This window comes from Cupressus sempervirens, chromosome 2 (assembly GCF_028749045.1).
Source record: "Cupressus sempervirens isolate cs-2001-9-10 chromosome 2, ASM2874904v1, whole genome shotgun sequence".
In the NCBI taxonomy this organism is placed as follows: Eukaryota; Viridiplantae; Streptophyta; class Pinopsida; order Cupressales; family Cupressaceae; genus Cupressus; species Cupressus sempervirens.
This window is the reverse complement of record NC_143119.1, coordinates 391,582,768-391,599,714: the sequence shown is the minus strand read 5'-3', so window position 1 is coordinate 391,599,714 and position 16,947 is coordinate 391,582,768. Positions and strand designations below refer to the sequence as shown.

Below are 16,947 nucleotides of genomic sequence, written 5' to 3'. Positions count from 1 at the left end.
TAGTGAGAAAGGATATTATGCAGATTGATAGCAATGGTCAACTTGATACTCAAATTGAGACAATTGTATACAGGTCATCAAAGGGTGATGCCACAGGTATTCAGGATGGTATAGTTACAACAGGCAGTGACTACAGCGTAGTAGGTTCAAACGATGATAATGAGGATGTTGTTGTGCATGATGGTGAGATACATGGTAGAGATGAGCAGACATTGAGCATTCATGAATTTGCTGAGAAAGAGTACCAGGCACAGTTAGATGCTTCATCACATGAGGTTGAGGCTGGTAGTACTTCATATGATTTTTCTAGCCAGCTGAAAGTGAACAAAGATAGTATTGTGACTTCATTATCTCATCATGACAGGTATGTGGAGTTAGTTGGTATTGGTCATATCACTCAGGTGAGGAGTTTGCTTGAGTTACCAGCTGATTCTAGTTTATGGATATGGACTCGAGATTGTTATATTGGTGTTTGGGATTCAGTTGATTGGAGATCTTTAACACTTTTTGGTAGCAGTGTTTGTTTGGGTGCTATCATGGATTTGATTAGCAGATTGCACGGTGTTGTCTTTTTTTGTGCCAGCAGCTTGTTCGATGTTGGTATTAGTTTTTATACACCGGTGTTGGGCTTTGTTCATATATCTAGTCGACCATGCTTGCTGGAATGTGTTGATGATCTTTCATATTTGGCAGTGTGTACAGATGAGTCCCAAGATCATATTGGCATTGATGACATTCAGGAGGACGCAGTGGGCAGTTTTGAAGACTTAGTTTCCTTGGCAGTTTCTTTTGGTACAGAGGAGTTGGACAGCAGTGCTACAATTTTTGATACTCCGTATGTTGATATGAGCTTTGGAGTTGATTCACAGGATATGGATGGTAATACTCTAGAGACTAGTAACTTTGAGGATACTCCTTTAGACAATGCATCAGAGGAGGTTTGTAGGATACAGTCTAGCCAGTGCCATCATGTGTCCCATCAGTTGAGAGTTAGTGAGCGAGACATTGCTATCGCTTGCCAGTATTTCGATGCTGCTCGTCAGTTGTTAGCAGTTTATGGATGGGGTTCTCCTACTAGTGATGAGAAGGGAGGCAATTATCTTTCCTTGACAGAATTCCACTCTTAATGGGAGGCTATCCGGATTTTGAGACAGGATTATATGCAGTTGGTAGCCGACGTGGATTATCTTATGGAGTGGGGGAGTACAACATACGATGCATTATTGGCCAAGGAAGATGAGGTGAGTGAGCTTACTCAGCAGTTCGAGGTGACTTCTGAGATTCTTGAGAGTACACAGTTGGCTTTCAAGGAGTCACAGTCTCATTTGGCTAAGGTGACCATGGAGTTAGAGCAACTATAGTCTTTACCAGATTCTATACAGTCACAAGCTATGGTGTCTGGTGATCCGAGGATGTCCATGGTCGAGATTGTCAAAGATAGTGGAGATGGGGATGCATCCATCCTTGATACTAACATTGGCATATCGGGTTTGTCCCCACTAGAGTCAGGTTCAGTTGAGTTGGGTGCTGCAACAGATTGTTGTGGTATGCCTGACATGGTGGTGACCTCTAGTACTAATGGCACGAAGACTAGAGATGATGTATCAAAGACCATGTGTGATGTTGGTGAGCCAACAGTTGGCATGGTTCTTGCTAGTAATACTACTCCCTTGGTGATGTCTTCAGAGGTAGTAGTCAGTTCCAACTTGGTTAGTGATCCATTGTAGTTAGTTACATCTGGATTGCAGTCTGAGCCACTGACTGAGATTGGTGCATTCTATCGGCATTACACTGTGAGGTATGCTCATCAATTTACCTTTGATGACCATGTTGATGAGATGATGATACAGAGATGTACTTTGGTTCATAGTGCTTGTCATCAGTTATGGGATGGTTTGATGCCTTGGGATGAGAGTTGTGATGGGCATGACATGGCAATAGGTTATGCAGTTGACAGCTTGATAATACATGACTTAGAGTAGGAGTTTGGGAGTGATGCTTCAGCAGTTGTTATGACTGTTTCTACTCCTTTGGCTATGACATCTCCTGACTTAGCTGGTGGTCAGTCACAGTGGGCTATATCACTTGTTCATGGAAAATTTGGTTTGGGTTCCATTTCTTGCTCTTTATCTTGTAATGTCTTTTCACCATCAACAGTGCATGGGAGTTATGGTTATGAGACAGTGGCCAGTGATTTGCAAAGTTGTGTTGACTGTAGGAGTTGTACAGTGTGTGGATTCTCCATACTTGGTATAGTTTCATTCGAGAGCGTTCACCATTGTTGCAAAGTTGGATTGTACATTCCATATAGGTCAGTGAGATGCGTTGATGGTATTTACTGTGTTGGCAGTTTGATTTGTCCACTTTACTTGGGTTCTAATGTTCTAAGAGTTTGTGTCTCGTGGGTTTCTGACTGTAGCAGTGGTGATTTTGGATTTTGGTTGAGCTATAATTGTCAGTTTGATTATGGATTCCTCTTGGTCATAGTGCAGAGGATATTGCAGGAGCCTGTGTTAATTGGCAGTAGTATAGTTCATGACTACATTTGGGATCCAGGTGGATTGATTGGTTTATTGTTCAGCCATTGCTTGAGGACAAGAAATATTTGGGAGGGGAGGACTTGTCATGTCCCCTTTTCAAATAATTAAAAATAATAATCTTTGCTAAGGCAGGCAAGTCTGAAAAGGTGAAGTTTCAGAAAAAGGGGATAATCTTTGGAAACTAATGGACTAATAAATGAAAATTATTATTAAAATATGTTTTATTAACCCCTCTTGGACGTGAGTTAGGGTTATGCCCTCTTTTAAGGAGTTTGGAGGCATTTTGGGTTCATTCTAGAACTTGATTTTTGCTCATTTCTTTGTTGTTCTTCAGAGGCTGCCAAACCTGTGGAGAAGGAGACCCAAGAACGGGAGTTTGCAGGTTTCCAGGAAGGCTAAGGATGGGAGTTTGAAGCCATTCCATGTGCATGCTCATGCAGAGTTTTCCTTTGTGCTGAATAGTGCAGATTTGTGGGTTTTCGGGTGTGTTTTTTGTAAGAGTTTGGTGTTTTCGAATGAGTATTTCATATCAGTTTGGGTTGCTGCTGTATATCAGACATTTAGATGTTAAAATAGAGCTGAATATATGTATTTGGTTATGATTATACTTCTATGATAGATTATCAGTGCTTTTGTAGTGTTTCTGGCTATTTTGTGTTGTTTTCGGGAGCTCGATGAGCATTGTTTTTGTCCTCCATTTGGGAGCTATTGTGTACATGTTATACAGATCTGGAAACGTCATTTTGTAGGCTGTTATGCTGCTGAAATTTCTATAAAAAATGTCCACTTTCAGATTTATTAATAATATGTGAAGCTGTGAAGTTTTTGGCACTATTTCCGACATACCCGATTTGGGGTTTATTGAGAAATTGGTGGATCTTTGAAATATTGGTTGTTTGATCTTAAAAATCTGATTAGAGGCTTGACATATCATATAAAATCAGAAAAGGGACATTTCACTTTTTCAATAACATTAATTCATTTACATATAACTCAAAGGACCATTAAAGTGGAGAGGTAGTAGGACTATATACCCAATTTTTTATCACGACATCTATCCTCCATTTCTTTCTTGTCTACATTAGTTATGTTGGCTTTAATTTCTCCATCTTATGCTCTTCCAAGATTGAATATGCCTCTTTCTTCCACTTTTTTGTTCCCAAGCTATTTTGATTGACCATCTAAAGCATGAGATGCTTTTGAGGTTGCATTATTGCTATTTATAATGTTTTTTGAAGGATCATAATTTTTTTTGTTTTTGTTTTTCCAACCTATGAATCTACCTACATCTTAGGATCCCCTTATACTACTTTGCATTTAGGAAAATTAGCCTCTATTTTATCACCACCCCATTATCCCTATTAAACTCTATCCACTTCAAGCCCAAGACTCAATGCTTGTTTGTTCTCTATGTTTGCACATTAGGATATGCTTTTGGGAGTCCATTTGTGATCTAGAGTGTGTGACACCAAGACTTCACTATCCCTTCCTGACAAAACCACCTGATCCAAGACTCAATGGTTTGCATGCAAGAATCAGTTATAACTGATCCAAAATTTAGTGGACAAGTTTTATTAACTATCACCTAGGTTATTCCTATGAAAAGGTGGCATTCTTTTTTATAAATTTAGTGTGTATGTGGTGAAAGGGTTTGATAGTTTTGTTTGTTGCATAATAAAAACATGTTAAGACTCGTTTGAGGATATGAAAAAAGAGAAAGAAAACCTATGATAAGAACCAAAAGAGAAATGCAATAGATGACATACTTTCTATGTTTATTAGGGCCCACCAAAAACTGTTCTCTGCCTTTGAAGTCCCTCAAAATACCCATTGATGCAAAAGGAGCCCTTGAAAGAAATTGTATCTCTGCCTCTATGAAAACCCCAAGCTGACTTGATCTCTAAGAAAAATCTTGAGAAAATCCTGCCTCTTTCTCCTCACAAAGAGAAAAAGAATGTTATCATTTGTAAGAACCTTGATGGTCACATTCATAGGAACCCTAGCGTCATCCAACATCGTCTTCTCAAGAAACCAATAACCCTAGCATCATCTTTACTAGCTTTCCCAAGAAACCATAAACCGTAGCATCATCTTCTTAGGAAACTCTAGTGTGCATTGAGTATCATTACTTATATTTTTTCAAAAGTTGTCAAGAGATTGCTTGCATATTGGACTTCAAAGAAGTTGTCATGATCACGAGATCCAAGATTTGATACGATAATGGCTAGATGGTTACTTATTTATCACATTAGGAATGTTAACTAGAGCTAATTATTGTATTAGGGGGGCGGTGGGGGGGTGTTCATTGGAACACATCTATAACATGAGGATGGTTGATGCTAAGTGTTACTTGTGATTCTAGAGAAGATAGTTAACAATATCACTAAGGTAGCTAGGTGGTATCTGTCATAAGCTACTACTACCTAGGTGGATAGATTTGTTGTTAGTGACTTATAGGCGATTAAAGTTAAAATCCATAGGGTTGGTTGGTTCACCACTTGTGAAAATCATTAGGATTGAGGACATATCTACACCATGGTATGTGATACACTCAATTCTCTTCCTATTTGTTACATGGTATACTTTATTATGTGAAGTTGAGAATGAATCATTAATGTGGTATGAGATACACTTAATCCTCTTCTTAGTTTTTGTTGGTGTACAAGAAAGAGGAAAATAATATATTGCACAATGCAACAAAATTCCTTTCCTCTCCTGGATGCACTATGGGCAGAAGATAGTTAATCATTGTAGATGAGCTATTCTCTATAGTCTCTATCATTCTTATATGAATTAGTTGTTATTTTATTTTGGATGTCTACATGAGCTAGTTAGTATTGTCTTTGGGATGTTTGTATGAGCTATTCACTTTTGTCTTTGTGACACTTATATGGAAAAATCACTATATACTTGTCATATATGTTGGAGCTATTCATTATGTTTGTGATGTATGTAAAAGTTAGTCAATTTATCTACCTATGATGTGTTTGAGCTAGTCAACTTGTATGCCTTGTATTATGCAACATATGCTTGGGACAACTGTTGGGTGTATGATTTATGATATGACCCCTTTGTATATGTCTATGTTTGAATACTAATGATCGAAAGTATTGAGTATTAAACCAACATTTGATGACAGTGATTATCTTTTTATTATAACGAGGCCAAGTTAATATATTCACTTAGTTAATGGTTAGGGTACATGAAAGATCTAAGATCTCATTCAAGAGGAGATCACAAGCTCCCTCTAAAATTTGTGTATGAGCTATAAGATGTCTAATTAACTATGAGAAGATACATAGGTAAGGTCATTGTGAATGAATACTCGGCTTCCATATGGGTTTATGGCTATTGTAATAATGACTTAATGCTATTCAGTGTAAACATATACAAGGTGATGATGTGTCATTACCACCATGGTGAATGAAGAAGTTTTTAAATCAACACTTCTAAGCTAGATATAAATTGGACAATTAGGTTGGTTATTTATTTTAGGAAATGAAAAAGAATTGGAGGAGTGACTAAAGTATTACATTATCTAGATATATGTACGAAGATGATATTTTCTATAGATTAACGAGGGGTAGAGATCATATCAAGACAATTATATTAGGTTTTGTGGTGTTATTCATTTTAGATATTGAATTATCAAATATATTTATCGTATTAGGAGAAAAATATGTCAAATTTCTAATTTTAATAAAACACAAAATTAATTTTAAAATGATTTTAAATCATTTATTAATTTATATGCTTAAAAATGTCTAATTCATTTTAAGCTTAACTAAATAATTTTAATGTATCAAAATTATAATTTATCAAAGCTTTTTCATAGACCAAAAAAAACATCAATCTAGATAAAATTACTATTTATGTAAAATAAATGATATTAATATATAGATAACATATTATTTCAATCAGTATTGTAATAATTATAAAATCTATATAATTAATATATTTAATTAGTATGTCTATTATAAAAATAAAATCACACATAATTTATTCAAGAAAAACATGATCCGATTTTTGGTCAGAGAGTATGTCGTCAAAATCAAAAGGTAGTGCTAGTGGAGACAAAAATAGATACATCGAACTAGTATAGTTTATTGGATACGGGTGGCGGTCCGTAGAAAATTTCATGAGATATGTGGCACGGAAGCGGACAAGTGGCTGTGGTTGGCCGTCAATTCTTTATTTCCTTATTCTTACGATAAAATAGCGGATTGTTTTTCCGGTATTTTTGTCTCTTCTACTCTCTTGTACAGAGGCAATTTCTTATTCTAATGTTATAAGCAGACAATTTAGCTCATAAGTTGATTGAATGCAGTTCTTCCATTCGATCAACCATGGAGAGAGGTGATTCAATTCATAGCCATGGGCATGAGAATGATATGTTAGACCCACTTCTTTCCAAGGATGAAACAACCGTAGTTGAATATGAGCAGGATGAAGTGGGGTGCACTGGAGCTCTAGTATGGGAAGAGGTGAAGAAACAATGCTGGATGGCAGGGCCTATGGCGTCTATGAGTTTGTTACAATTTTGCTTGGATGTGATATCTGTTATGCTGGTGGGGCATTTAGGGGAGCTTGCTCTCTCCAGCGCATCCATTGCTACTTCCTTCGCAAATTTTTCTGGCTTCAGTGTGATGGTATAATTTGAAAACCTTGCTTTGCTTTTGTTGTAGTAGTTTTTAGTTTGATTATTTTACAAATATACTTTTTCCTTCCTAAATTCTCAAGAAGGAAAACGTTTTAGAAAAATTGACCCATTATCTCATTCCCTTCTAGGATGACTGATGTCCTTTAATGTTTAGTAATACACGGAGTCCTAGTGAACATTGTTCTACAGATCTGGAACTAGAAACTTGCCTTTGTCAAGTGTAGAGTCATAAGAGATCAAACTGCTCTGTTTTATGGATATACCATTCTCTGCAAACTTATTTGATATTTGTTTTGGTCCTGCAACTGAGTAAACATTTCATATTGATGCACTGCTGAAGCAGCATGCTTTAATAATCAACAATTCACTTGCTTAAAGGTTTTGAAACAGGGTTGCAAGTTAAGTGGACTTGGGTGCTTGCAAGTTAAGTGAACTTTGGCAAATGGGTGACCAACCTGCCTGGAAATATTGGTTATTGGGTTTGAGTCTGATGCAGAGAGTACCTCAGGTCTCCTATGCCCTTGTGTCATAGTCAGAAATCTAGGGAAAACCCTGTTTCTCTAAACGAAAACAGTCAAAATGAAAAGTTCTTTGCTCATCACAAGACAAGTAAGATCTTAAGTGGAGTATAACTTGGATCTGCAAAATCAGAATATCACATAAGTTGGAAGCAAGGGAACATCAGAAAACTGGATCATGTTTTTCATTCATATTCGAGCAAGAGATTGTTTGCAAAACCAAAACTCCGTATCAAAGATCTTCCACTAAAACAAAGAGACATCCAGCAAAAACAAAAATAGAATCTGTTAAAAATGAACAGTAAAAACCGAAAAAAGGCATGAGACAGCAAGGAAAAGGCAAAACAGTCTTATGGTAGGCCCAAGAAACAACCGACAGTTACAATATCTTCCTGCCTTTGAAAGGTTCTCAAATTTCCAGATCCAGAAAAGCCTAATCTTATAAAATTTAATTAGATCTTCTTTAGTGATCCATGTGGTGATGACTCAGGTAAACCCAGCCATTTGACCATGTGCATCCTGTAGTTTTTGGCTTTTGAGGCAGCAATTTTAGTATCCACTATCATTTCAATGTGCTCTCTTTTATTTAAAGGGCTGGTCAAGTCTCTCAAACCATGTTCATCAAGAACTTGTTCAGGACCAACATGGTAGGGTTAAAGATCTACAACGTTTAAAACATGACTAATATCCAAACTTCAGGCAAATCTAATAAATAAGCTAACTAGTTTTCTTTTGTATTTTGCATGGTCCCACTTGTCTAGGCTTTACTATTTGTATATGTGCCCCCAAGAAATCTTCCTTTACATAAATACACCATGACTTGCTCACCCTCCTCACATATTTTCTCCTCAAGATACCAATCGATATTTCTTTTATATTGTTCATTGGTTAATTGTAGCTTGTGCTTTGCTTTTTGTTTTACTTCTTGTATATGCCATACAAAGTCCTCAACATCTTGACTAGTCAATTTCCCGTTTGAAAGATAAATAAGATCAAGTTGATCAACAACTCCCTTGGGATTGTTCCCTAAAACAACTTGTACAGGAAACTGACCAGTGGACCTAATGATGTTTGAGTTAAAAACAAACTCAGCCTGTGCCAAAATCAAAGCCCACTGCCTTGGATACTCACTGACTAAGAGTTGAAGTAATTCACCCAAAGTCTTGTTTATCACCTCAATCCGTCCATTTGTTTGAGGGTAATAGGGTGAACTATACTACAGTTTTCTATTGAGCTTTGTTAACAAAGTCCTCCAAAAGTCACTCAAAAACTTTTGTATTCTGATAACTATTAATGGTTTTGGGCAATCCATATAAGTGGAAAATTTCTTTGAAGAGAAAATCAGCAACTTCACTTGCATCTATTTTCTTTTTGCATGGAATACAGTGGGCTATCTTTGAGAACCGACCCACAACAACAATAGAATCACTTCCTTGTTAAGTACAAGTTAAACCCAACATGAAATCCTCAAAGATGTCCAAATGCAATCCATCAAAAACATGTCAAGGTTTGTTAAACTTGTGTTTCATTGTGCTCTTTTAGAAACTTGACAAACTCCACATCTAGAAACAAGCCTATTCATATCCTTCTTTAATTGAGGCCAAAGCATTCTAAGCTGTCTCCTCCAAAGTGGTCCCCTAATCCATTCAAATGCATTTCTCAAAGCTATTTTTTTCTGCTTGGATCCTATAGGGAAACAAAGTTGGAGTCCTTTTGCATAAAAATCCACTTACCAAGAAGTGATCTTCAAACACTTTACTCATTGCAGAAACGGGACTATTTACCATTTAGGACAGTAATAACTCTTCTGAAATAAGGATCATTTGCATATTCCCCTTTTATTTCCTCAAATCCAACTGTCTCATTGGTCATTGAGACGAGCAGGTGGCATCTTCTACTTAAAATTATCAGCCACTACATTTTTTATTATAGTCAAATGTTGAACAACAAATGTATAATTCTGCACAGAGACATATTGGCATGTTTGTGCGACAGTTTGGCTTGAGGATTAATATTTTAAAACTTAGTTGCCCAGGTACGCCCCTAGCCCCTCTGTACCATGCTTGGGTACGAACTGGTACCTGGTCCAGTTCACTAGCTAGTTCAGCAGGGTTCAAAAATCAAGGACCCAGTTCAAACTTGCAGGCTGTCAGATCAAACCTGGGTGAACCATGTCCAAACATGGCGAACCAAGCACAGACTTTGATGAACTAGGACCTGCGGACGTCATTTAAGTGACTTTTTTTCGCAAATTTTATAAAGTTTTGACATCCTTAACCCTAAAAGATGGAAATGAGGAGCTTATATTGGCTTCTAATTCTCATTTGTGGTGTGCAAGTAGGTTATTTTGTCTTGATAAATAAATCTTTAAACAATTAGTTGAACTTGAAACAATGATATTTGAACTTGATGTTATGATTTAATTTTAATGATTTTAATCTTCGATGTTGAACTTAAAGTATATGATGGTATGATCACAATTCATGATGCTATGATTACAAGTTTTAAAATTTATGTTTGTATTGTTGTTTAAATCGTATGATTTTATGATACTATGTGACATTCTAATCTTAACTCATGCTTGTAGGCTTCATAAATATGTATATCTATAATTTTTCATGTTTTTGTATGAACCAAACCAAACTAACCCAAACCCCTTTACAAAAATTTTCCATACTAGCAACTGGTTCTTTGAATGTGAACTTCAAATCAAACTTGAACCCATAGCTTATCTTTTAAAAGCTTGAGTGTCTGTCAACAAGATGAGTTCTTTGTGTAACAAGTAGTGCCTTTATTGTTTCAAAGCTTGAACAATAGCACATAATTTTTTACCATAAGTAACATACCGCTTTCTCACTGAAGTAGGCGATTGGATTGCCTTCATCACTCAACACACCCCCAATGGCTATCGCAGAAGCATCACACTCGATGGTAAGAAAATTTCTCATTGCTGGTTTAGTAAGTATAGGGGCTTTGATCACATTCTTTTTAAGCTGATCAAAACTTCTATCAGCTGCTTGAGTCCAGGAAAAAGACTTTCCTTTAGCATAATCAATCAAGGGAATACTTATTCCACTAAAATTTCTAATAAACCTCTTATAGAAGTTTACTAACCCATGAACAATTTTTTTCTCCTATAATAATGGGATCGGTAGGTGATTCAAGTATAGCCTTTGTCATGTCCCCTTCTTGAAATAGGATTAAATAATAATAAAATAAAACACCGAAATAGAATAAAAATAATACTTAAAATTAGTTAAGTTAAACAATTGGTTAGAAGGCACGAATGGAAAAGTTGTGTCTCCCTCAATTGAGAGGTATAAAAGGGAGAGAAGAGAACTTCATTTGAGTAAAACAGGAAGGAGGAGGAGTGGAGCACAAGAATTAAGGAAGTACTAAGAGAAATGAAAAGGAAGCAAATAAGGAAGTGACTTTGAAAAGTGAAGAGTTGTGTCTCTTTGAAAGGTTGTGATTGTGAAGGGTTGTGACTCTTGGGGAGTGTTGTAATTAGGAAGGGTTTTGAATTTTTGAAAGGGTTGTAATTATGAAGGTTGTGACTTTGAAAGGGTCGTGACTTTTCAAAAGCCCTGTAGTTATGAAGGGTCATGATCCTTCAAAAAAGGTTGTCTCTTTGAATGGGTTGAATTATGAAGGGTTGCGATTCTTTAAAAGAAGGAAAATTATGAAGGGTCGTGACTTTTGTCAAAAGGTAGACATGATGAAGAGGTGTGACCTCTCCCTCACATGAGAAGAAGGTGATAGAGCCTAAAATTTAATCTCCATTATTGATCATGGTAATTGAAACATGAGGTTTGGAAGTTATATAAACAGTCCCTTTAGAAAGTTGTGCTTCATTATTTGTTTCAAATCAATGTTGTCTTTGAGAAAGACATGTCAATACAGTGACACGTTGGAAATGATGGATGAGGAACTACACACTTTAGCTGAGTGATCTATAGCAAAGTAACGAGAATCGTAATCGGATCGGAATCGGCAAGGCTGAATCGAATCGCGAATCGACCATGAATTGGAATCGGCAAATTTAATAAACCCTTGAAATTTAGTGAGTGACTTATTTCATAAACCCTTTATCACTGATTCGATTCACCGATTCACAAAAAATCGATTGCCTTGAATCGAATAGCCGAATCGCGTGAATCACCGCGATTCTCGTTACTATGATCTATAGTATTGACTTATGGGTCTTCTTATCCAGCCATCCAATCTTCAATATAGCAATACAAATTGAACTATATGGAAGCTATAAAAAAGCACAAGCACAGTGGAAAGTAAAAGGGGAAGTCAAAGTTAGATAAGTTGAATCCAGTACTGAATATGGTGTCACGAATCTCCATGGTTGATGGGGGTGGATGGATTGGACCCACAATGATAATTAAACATAGAATACACACTATAGGCACTTATAGAGATTATAAAATCATTTCATTGCTTGATTGATAAAAAACATAACATTGTGCCTCTCTTTTATAAAGGTATTTGATTGTTTCTTGAAACATCTAAATTAACCGATATAAGACAAAAAGACTTTTCTAGAACTATCTACACATAGATGACTTCTAAAACTTTACAAACCTAAATATTAATTTTACCTAACCCTATTCGGTAATCCAGCTGGAGTTTCTAGAATTCTCTAGTATGATTTTACAATTTCATTTGAGGGGAAATTACGCATTCCAACAACAGTATCATGCTAATCTATTGTGCATGCAACAGGACCATACAGATTCAGTAAATGAAGAATCTCATTCTTTCTACCTGACTAAGACGCGTACTCCTGTTGCTCCTTATTCAGACTCACATATCTACATGACTCAACAAAGAAGTTTGGCTCTATTACCTTCTCAGTCAGAGGAGCCAAGACATTTGTATCAGAGATAGACTGACAAGAGTGTGCCGTTACAATGACAATTGATACCAATTGATGCAATAAACGTCAAGTCACAATCACAGGCCTGGTACACACGGATAGAATCCAACAACGAAGCTTACCATGGATATCATCATATATAAAACCGAATCACGGGAGTAGGAGAATTACGTTGTTGACCAGAAGTCAAATTGAAAATGATTAGAACCAATCAGGCTCTGTGAAATTGAAATTGACCAGAGATGAAGCCATATCATCAGCTACACCCTGAGAGGAAGAAAGTGTATCTGTGTGCCTTCAAAAATACATCCTTTGTAGCAGCATCGAGTCATCTAATACGGTCTGGAGGAATTGCAGATAGATAAGAGTGTTGGACGGGACTATTAAGCTTGCGAACCCATAGTTTGATCTTGAGCATAGTTCTGTGATCTGCTACATCTCCACTACCCACTATCGATATTAACACACGCAATATGCCAAACATAGTGCTGGAGATGTACATGCGCCAAAGCTTAAAGTCTTTGTGCGTTGGGAAATGAAACCAGCAGCCATCGAAAATTTAATATGCGCGGAGGACAAAAAGACAAGGTTTTACGACAGGACGATTATATTATAATCCCCTCTGCAAACAGTGACTCGAGATTTCCAACTCATATACCGTCTCACGTCATGGCCAATTCAAAAATCACAGAAAAGTCAGAGAAATCCATTAACAGTTGAATGATTCGAAGGCAAGTTTGTGCACTAGGAATTCTCATCGCAGGAGCCTAAATATAAAGCTAATAACCATAGACATAAAGCTAATAACCATAAATTAAATTATAATTATTAGAGATGAAAGAGTGTAATTAATTTATGACTTCATTTTAAAGGTCATGTCTTGATGTAAAGGGATATGAAAGGGGAGGAGAATAGCAAGAACAAGACATATTCAGACATTCGAAAACAATCATTCTCAAGAGAAAGTATTTTATATTTATTATTTGTATGGATGAATAAGGGCTCAATATGGCTTTGTAATATAAATCTAAATACTTTATTTTTATAACAAAATAAAATGTCTATTTAAATGTGGGATAAATGGACATGGTCATTTGGCATTTTAAATTCGATCATCATGGATATTGTGGAATATCGAAATTATTTCCATATTTGTGTCGAGTTTGTCTCTATATACCAGAGGAGTTGTTCAATCTGGATTAATTTAAGATTGCATAAATATTTGATCTGTCGCATCTTGATTATTTAGTTGTTGGCAATATAAGTGATAAGAACTTTATAAAGTTGCACGTGAAAATTCATTAACTCTATTGTCGGGACGAGCAGAGGCACTGGTCTTCCTATTAGTGAAGTCAGAAAATCTATATATTCCTTCCTACAAGCATCAAATTCATTATTAACAAACATTATCCATTATTAAGTATTTAGTTTCATTTTAATTGAGTTCTAAACCTTGCCAACTGAAGAACTCCAAAGCGTAAATTTTCTTTAGAAAAGCTCTGAACCAAGTGATCAAGTTCGAGGAGAAGGTCTACCCGCCTAGGTGTAGTAGAGCCTAAAGTGCAGGGGAACCGAGAAGTATTCTCATTCGTTGGCCAGGACTGTTTGAGAAGTCCAATCGGAGAAGTGACAGGCTCTTGGATTTTCAATTTGCGGTTTTTGGGAACCAACAGAAGGATCAAATGGAATGTAGAAAAAATGAAGTGGAGGAGATCTAGAGAAGATTCAAAGCATAAGTATAAGAAGAGATCTGAAATAAGAAATTAGAAGGAAAGAAGAAAATAAGATATATTGATCTAGGAGAAGATATGCAGATTTTGAATGGAATATTTGCAGATTTGAAAAGTAGTAAAGACAGATTAGAGAAGTGAGAAATAGAAAGTGAAAGGGGTAGCCGTTGCTGTCAAATAGATGTATCTTTTCATAACCAAAGGGTGTGCCCCTTTCATAAGGACATTAACAAATGAAAGGATGCGACACCCTAGACTGAAAGGAAATATAAAAGAGAAGAACTTGATTGAAGAAGGGCATGAAATTAAAAAGGGAGATGAACCAAGAAAATAATATATTATTCTCAAAAGCAACAATGAAAAGTGGTGACTCAAATCTTATGAAAGTTAGTGACCTTTTTACTTGGAAATTATAAAGTAGAGATCATTCCACGCAAACATAAATACATCTTCACTCATCAACCCATCATGAAATTAAGCAATCTATGAATCGACACAAGTTGAATCAAACAATCTATCAATTAGCAAAGATCAATTCAACAAAGTGAATAAATGAGTAATCAAATGATCATCAATCAATACACATCTTGGAGTCAGGAATCAATCAACAAATCTCTATCAAGTCAATGAATTTTTCATTCATACATCAATCATTCAAATGTCACTCTATCTTGCCCATATTCATTTAGTCAATCAACGACAAAAACAAGTAGTAAAGACGCAAAATAATTTCAGATATATCAAGTTCTTAGTACGAGTATCATTTGATACATAAATTTTTTTTTTGAATATGCTTTTGTAAAAGATGTTATTGTTCCTAACTTATGAGACCAATTATGGTAAGGAGAGTTGGGAATGCCATTGAGGTCGCCTTCTAAGTACCTGACCTCATGGTTTTGACCGGAGTGTTTCCATGGGGCCAAATGGGGACAAGTGGAGTGCCTTTGGAATTAGAAAAGGTAGACTTTTGGGGCATCCTGCTGTGAATGACCCCCACAAACCTTACCATGGTAAATGGGTGTTTGATAATCTAAAATCAAGCAAGGAGTGGTGAATTGAAGGAGAATGGCCATAGGATCGCACAGTAGGTAGTCAGCCTCATATATATGGCACATGTCACATGAGGCCAAGGTGAATGATATATCTGTTCTTGGGCCTAGGGTAGGAGGTTTCTAGGGAACCTCATCAAATCACCCTAACTTAACACTTGCATGTTTGGGTCACCTTTAACATTAATTTTAGCAAACTAATGATTTGATCATATTTGTTGTTGAAGAATTATCTCCGTGAATTATGATTATAAATAATAAACCTTAATTGTGTTGCAGTACTTCAATCAAAGTGAAAAAGTATCTCTTAAACCCTAATTGTTTGAGAAAAATTGTGATTTAGGGCGAAAGTTGGATAGCTGTAATTTGGGGACATTACAACCTCAACCATTTTCAGGATCCATGCTTAATCCTGCTAAAATTACACTTAGAAGGAAAAACAAAAATCACTTTCAAGATTTATAAATAACCTCCCCCTTCTAAGAGTATTCAAAACATTTTGAAGGTGTTTTGGACGTTATTCCATGCTCTTGCTGAAAATCTGAATATCATAAAAATAGATTACAACAACTGTCCCATTTAGGATCTAGATACTTGGTTCATGCTGTACATAAAAGTGGCAGGGGCATTGGATTTTTCAAACGTGTCACCACCCATTAGGCGACAGCAATGCAGGGTGACACAAGGGATCTTACTCTCCCTCATGAATCCCTTTTCTAAATATCACAAATTTTCCTTCTCATTTCTTGATCTTCTTTCAAAGATAATCATAAGTAGCTTAATTAGGATGCTTGGACCTTGGTGCTAGATCAGTATGGTGTGTAAGACCTTGTGAAGGAGGTAAACTAGTTGGTACCTCTGCTAGAGTTATATTAGAATATTCTTCCAACAACTTTTGCATCTCTAGAGGAAGTTGGATCTTACAAGACTCACTTGCTTCCATTGGGCATAAGAAATAACAAGTTGAGCCCTTGATCTCATTGCAAATTTTCTTATAGATGGTTGAAATAAGAGATGAGGCTGACATCTCAAATGCATCTTCTTCTTTGTTTTGTACTGAACTTCATAACTATTCTCCTGACGTCAATGGATAACATTTCAGCCACACTGCCAAATTCAGCCTGAGAACAAATGACATGCATCCACTGACATTACATTGTGGAGCTTGTCATCCACATAAGGACCAATTTTGAATGCTCAAGACAAGACTCATTTACAAGCACATTTTGATTTTTCATCCAATAAATCTTGTAGGGGTTAGATTTTGGAACCCAAGCAAGTTTTAATTTGTAACCATTTTACTCACAAAATTATCAGTAGATCCACCATCAATGATCACCTCACATACCTCATCCTTACGTTTGGATTACATTCAAAAGACACTTTTCCTATTCCAATCAGCTTCGAGAGTTTCCTTGCTTCCAGATATTAAGGTTCTCTCCAGACTCAGCTTCATCTTCTTCTGACCAAAGTTCTTCTTCTTGGGCTGCCATCACCTTTTGTGTTTTGAGTCAATCTATAGCTTTGTGCACTTTGTCACACAGAAAACATTTCAATGGATT

General features: G+C 36.3%; 1 protein-coding gene across 2 annotated transcripts in view; it reads left to right on the top strand.

Annotated features, from left to right (window-relative positions):
• Nucleotides 1-16,947, top strand: part of LOC149572777 (protein DETOXIFICATION 16-like) — a 40,602-nt gene that overhangs the window by 17,229 nt on the left and 6,426 nt on the right. Inside the window, exon 1 of one of the 2 annotated variants that reach the window (XM_089813849.1) lies at nt 6,715-7,189. The exons of the other annotated variant lie outside the window; for it this stretch is intronic. Coding sequence (XP_089669975.1) covers nt 6,887-7,189 — 303 coding nt within the window. The 5' untranslated portion in view covers nt 6,715-6,886. Of the gene's footprint in view, nt 1-6,714; nt 7,190-16,947 lie in introns of those variants that run through there. 2 annotated transcript variants of the gene reach the window in all.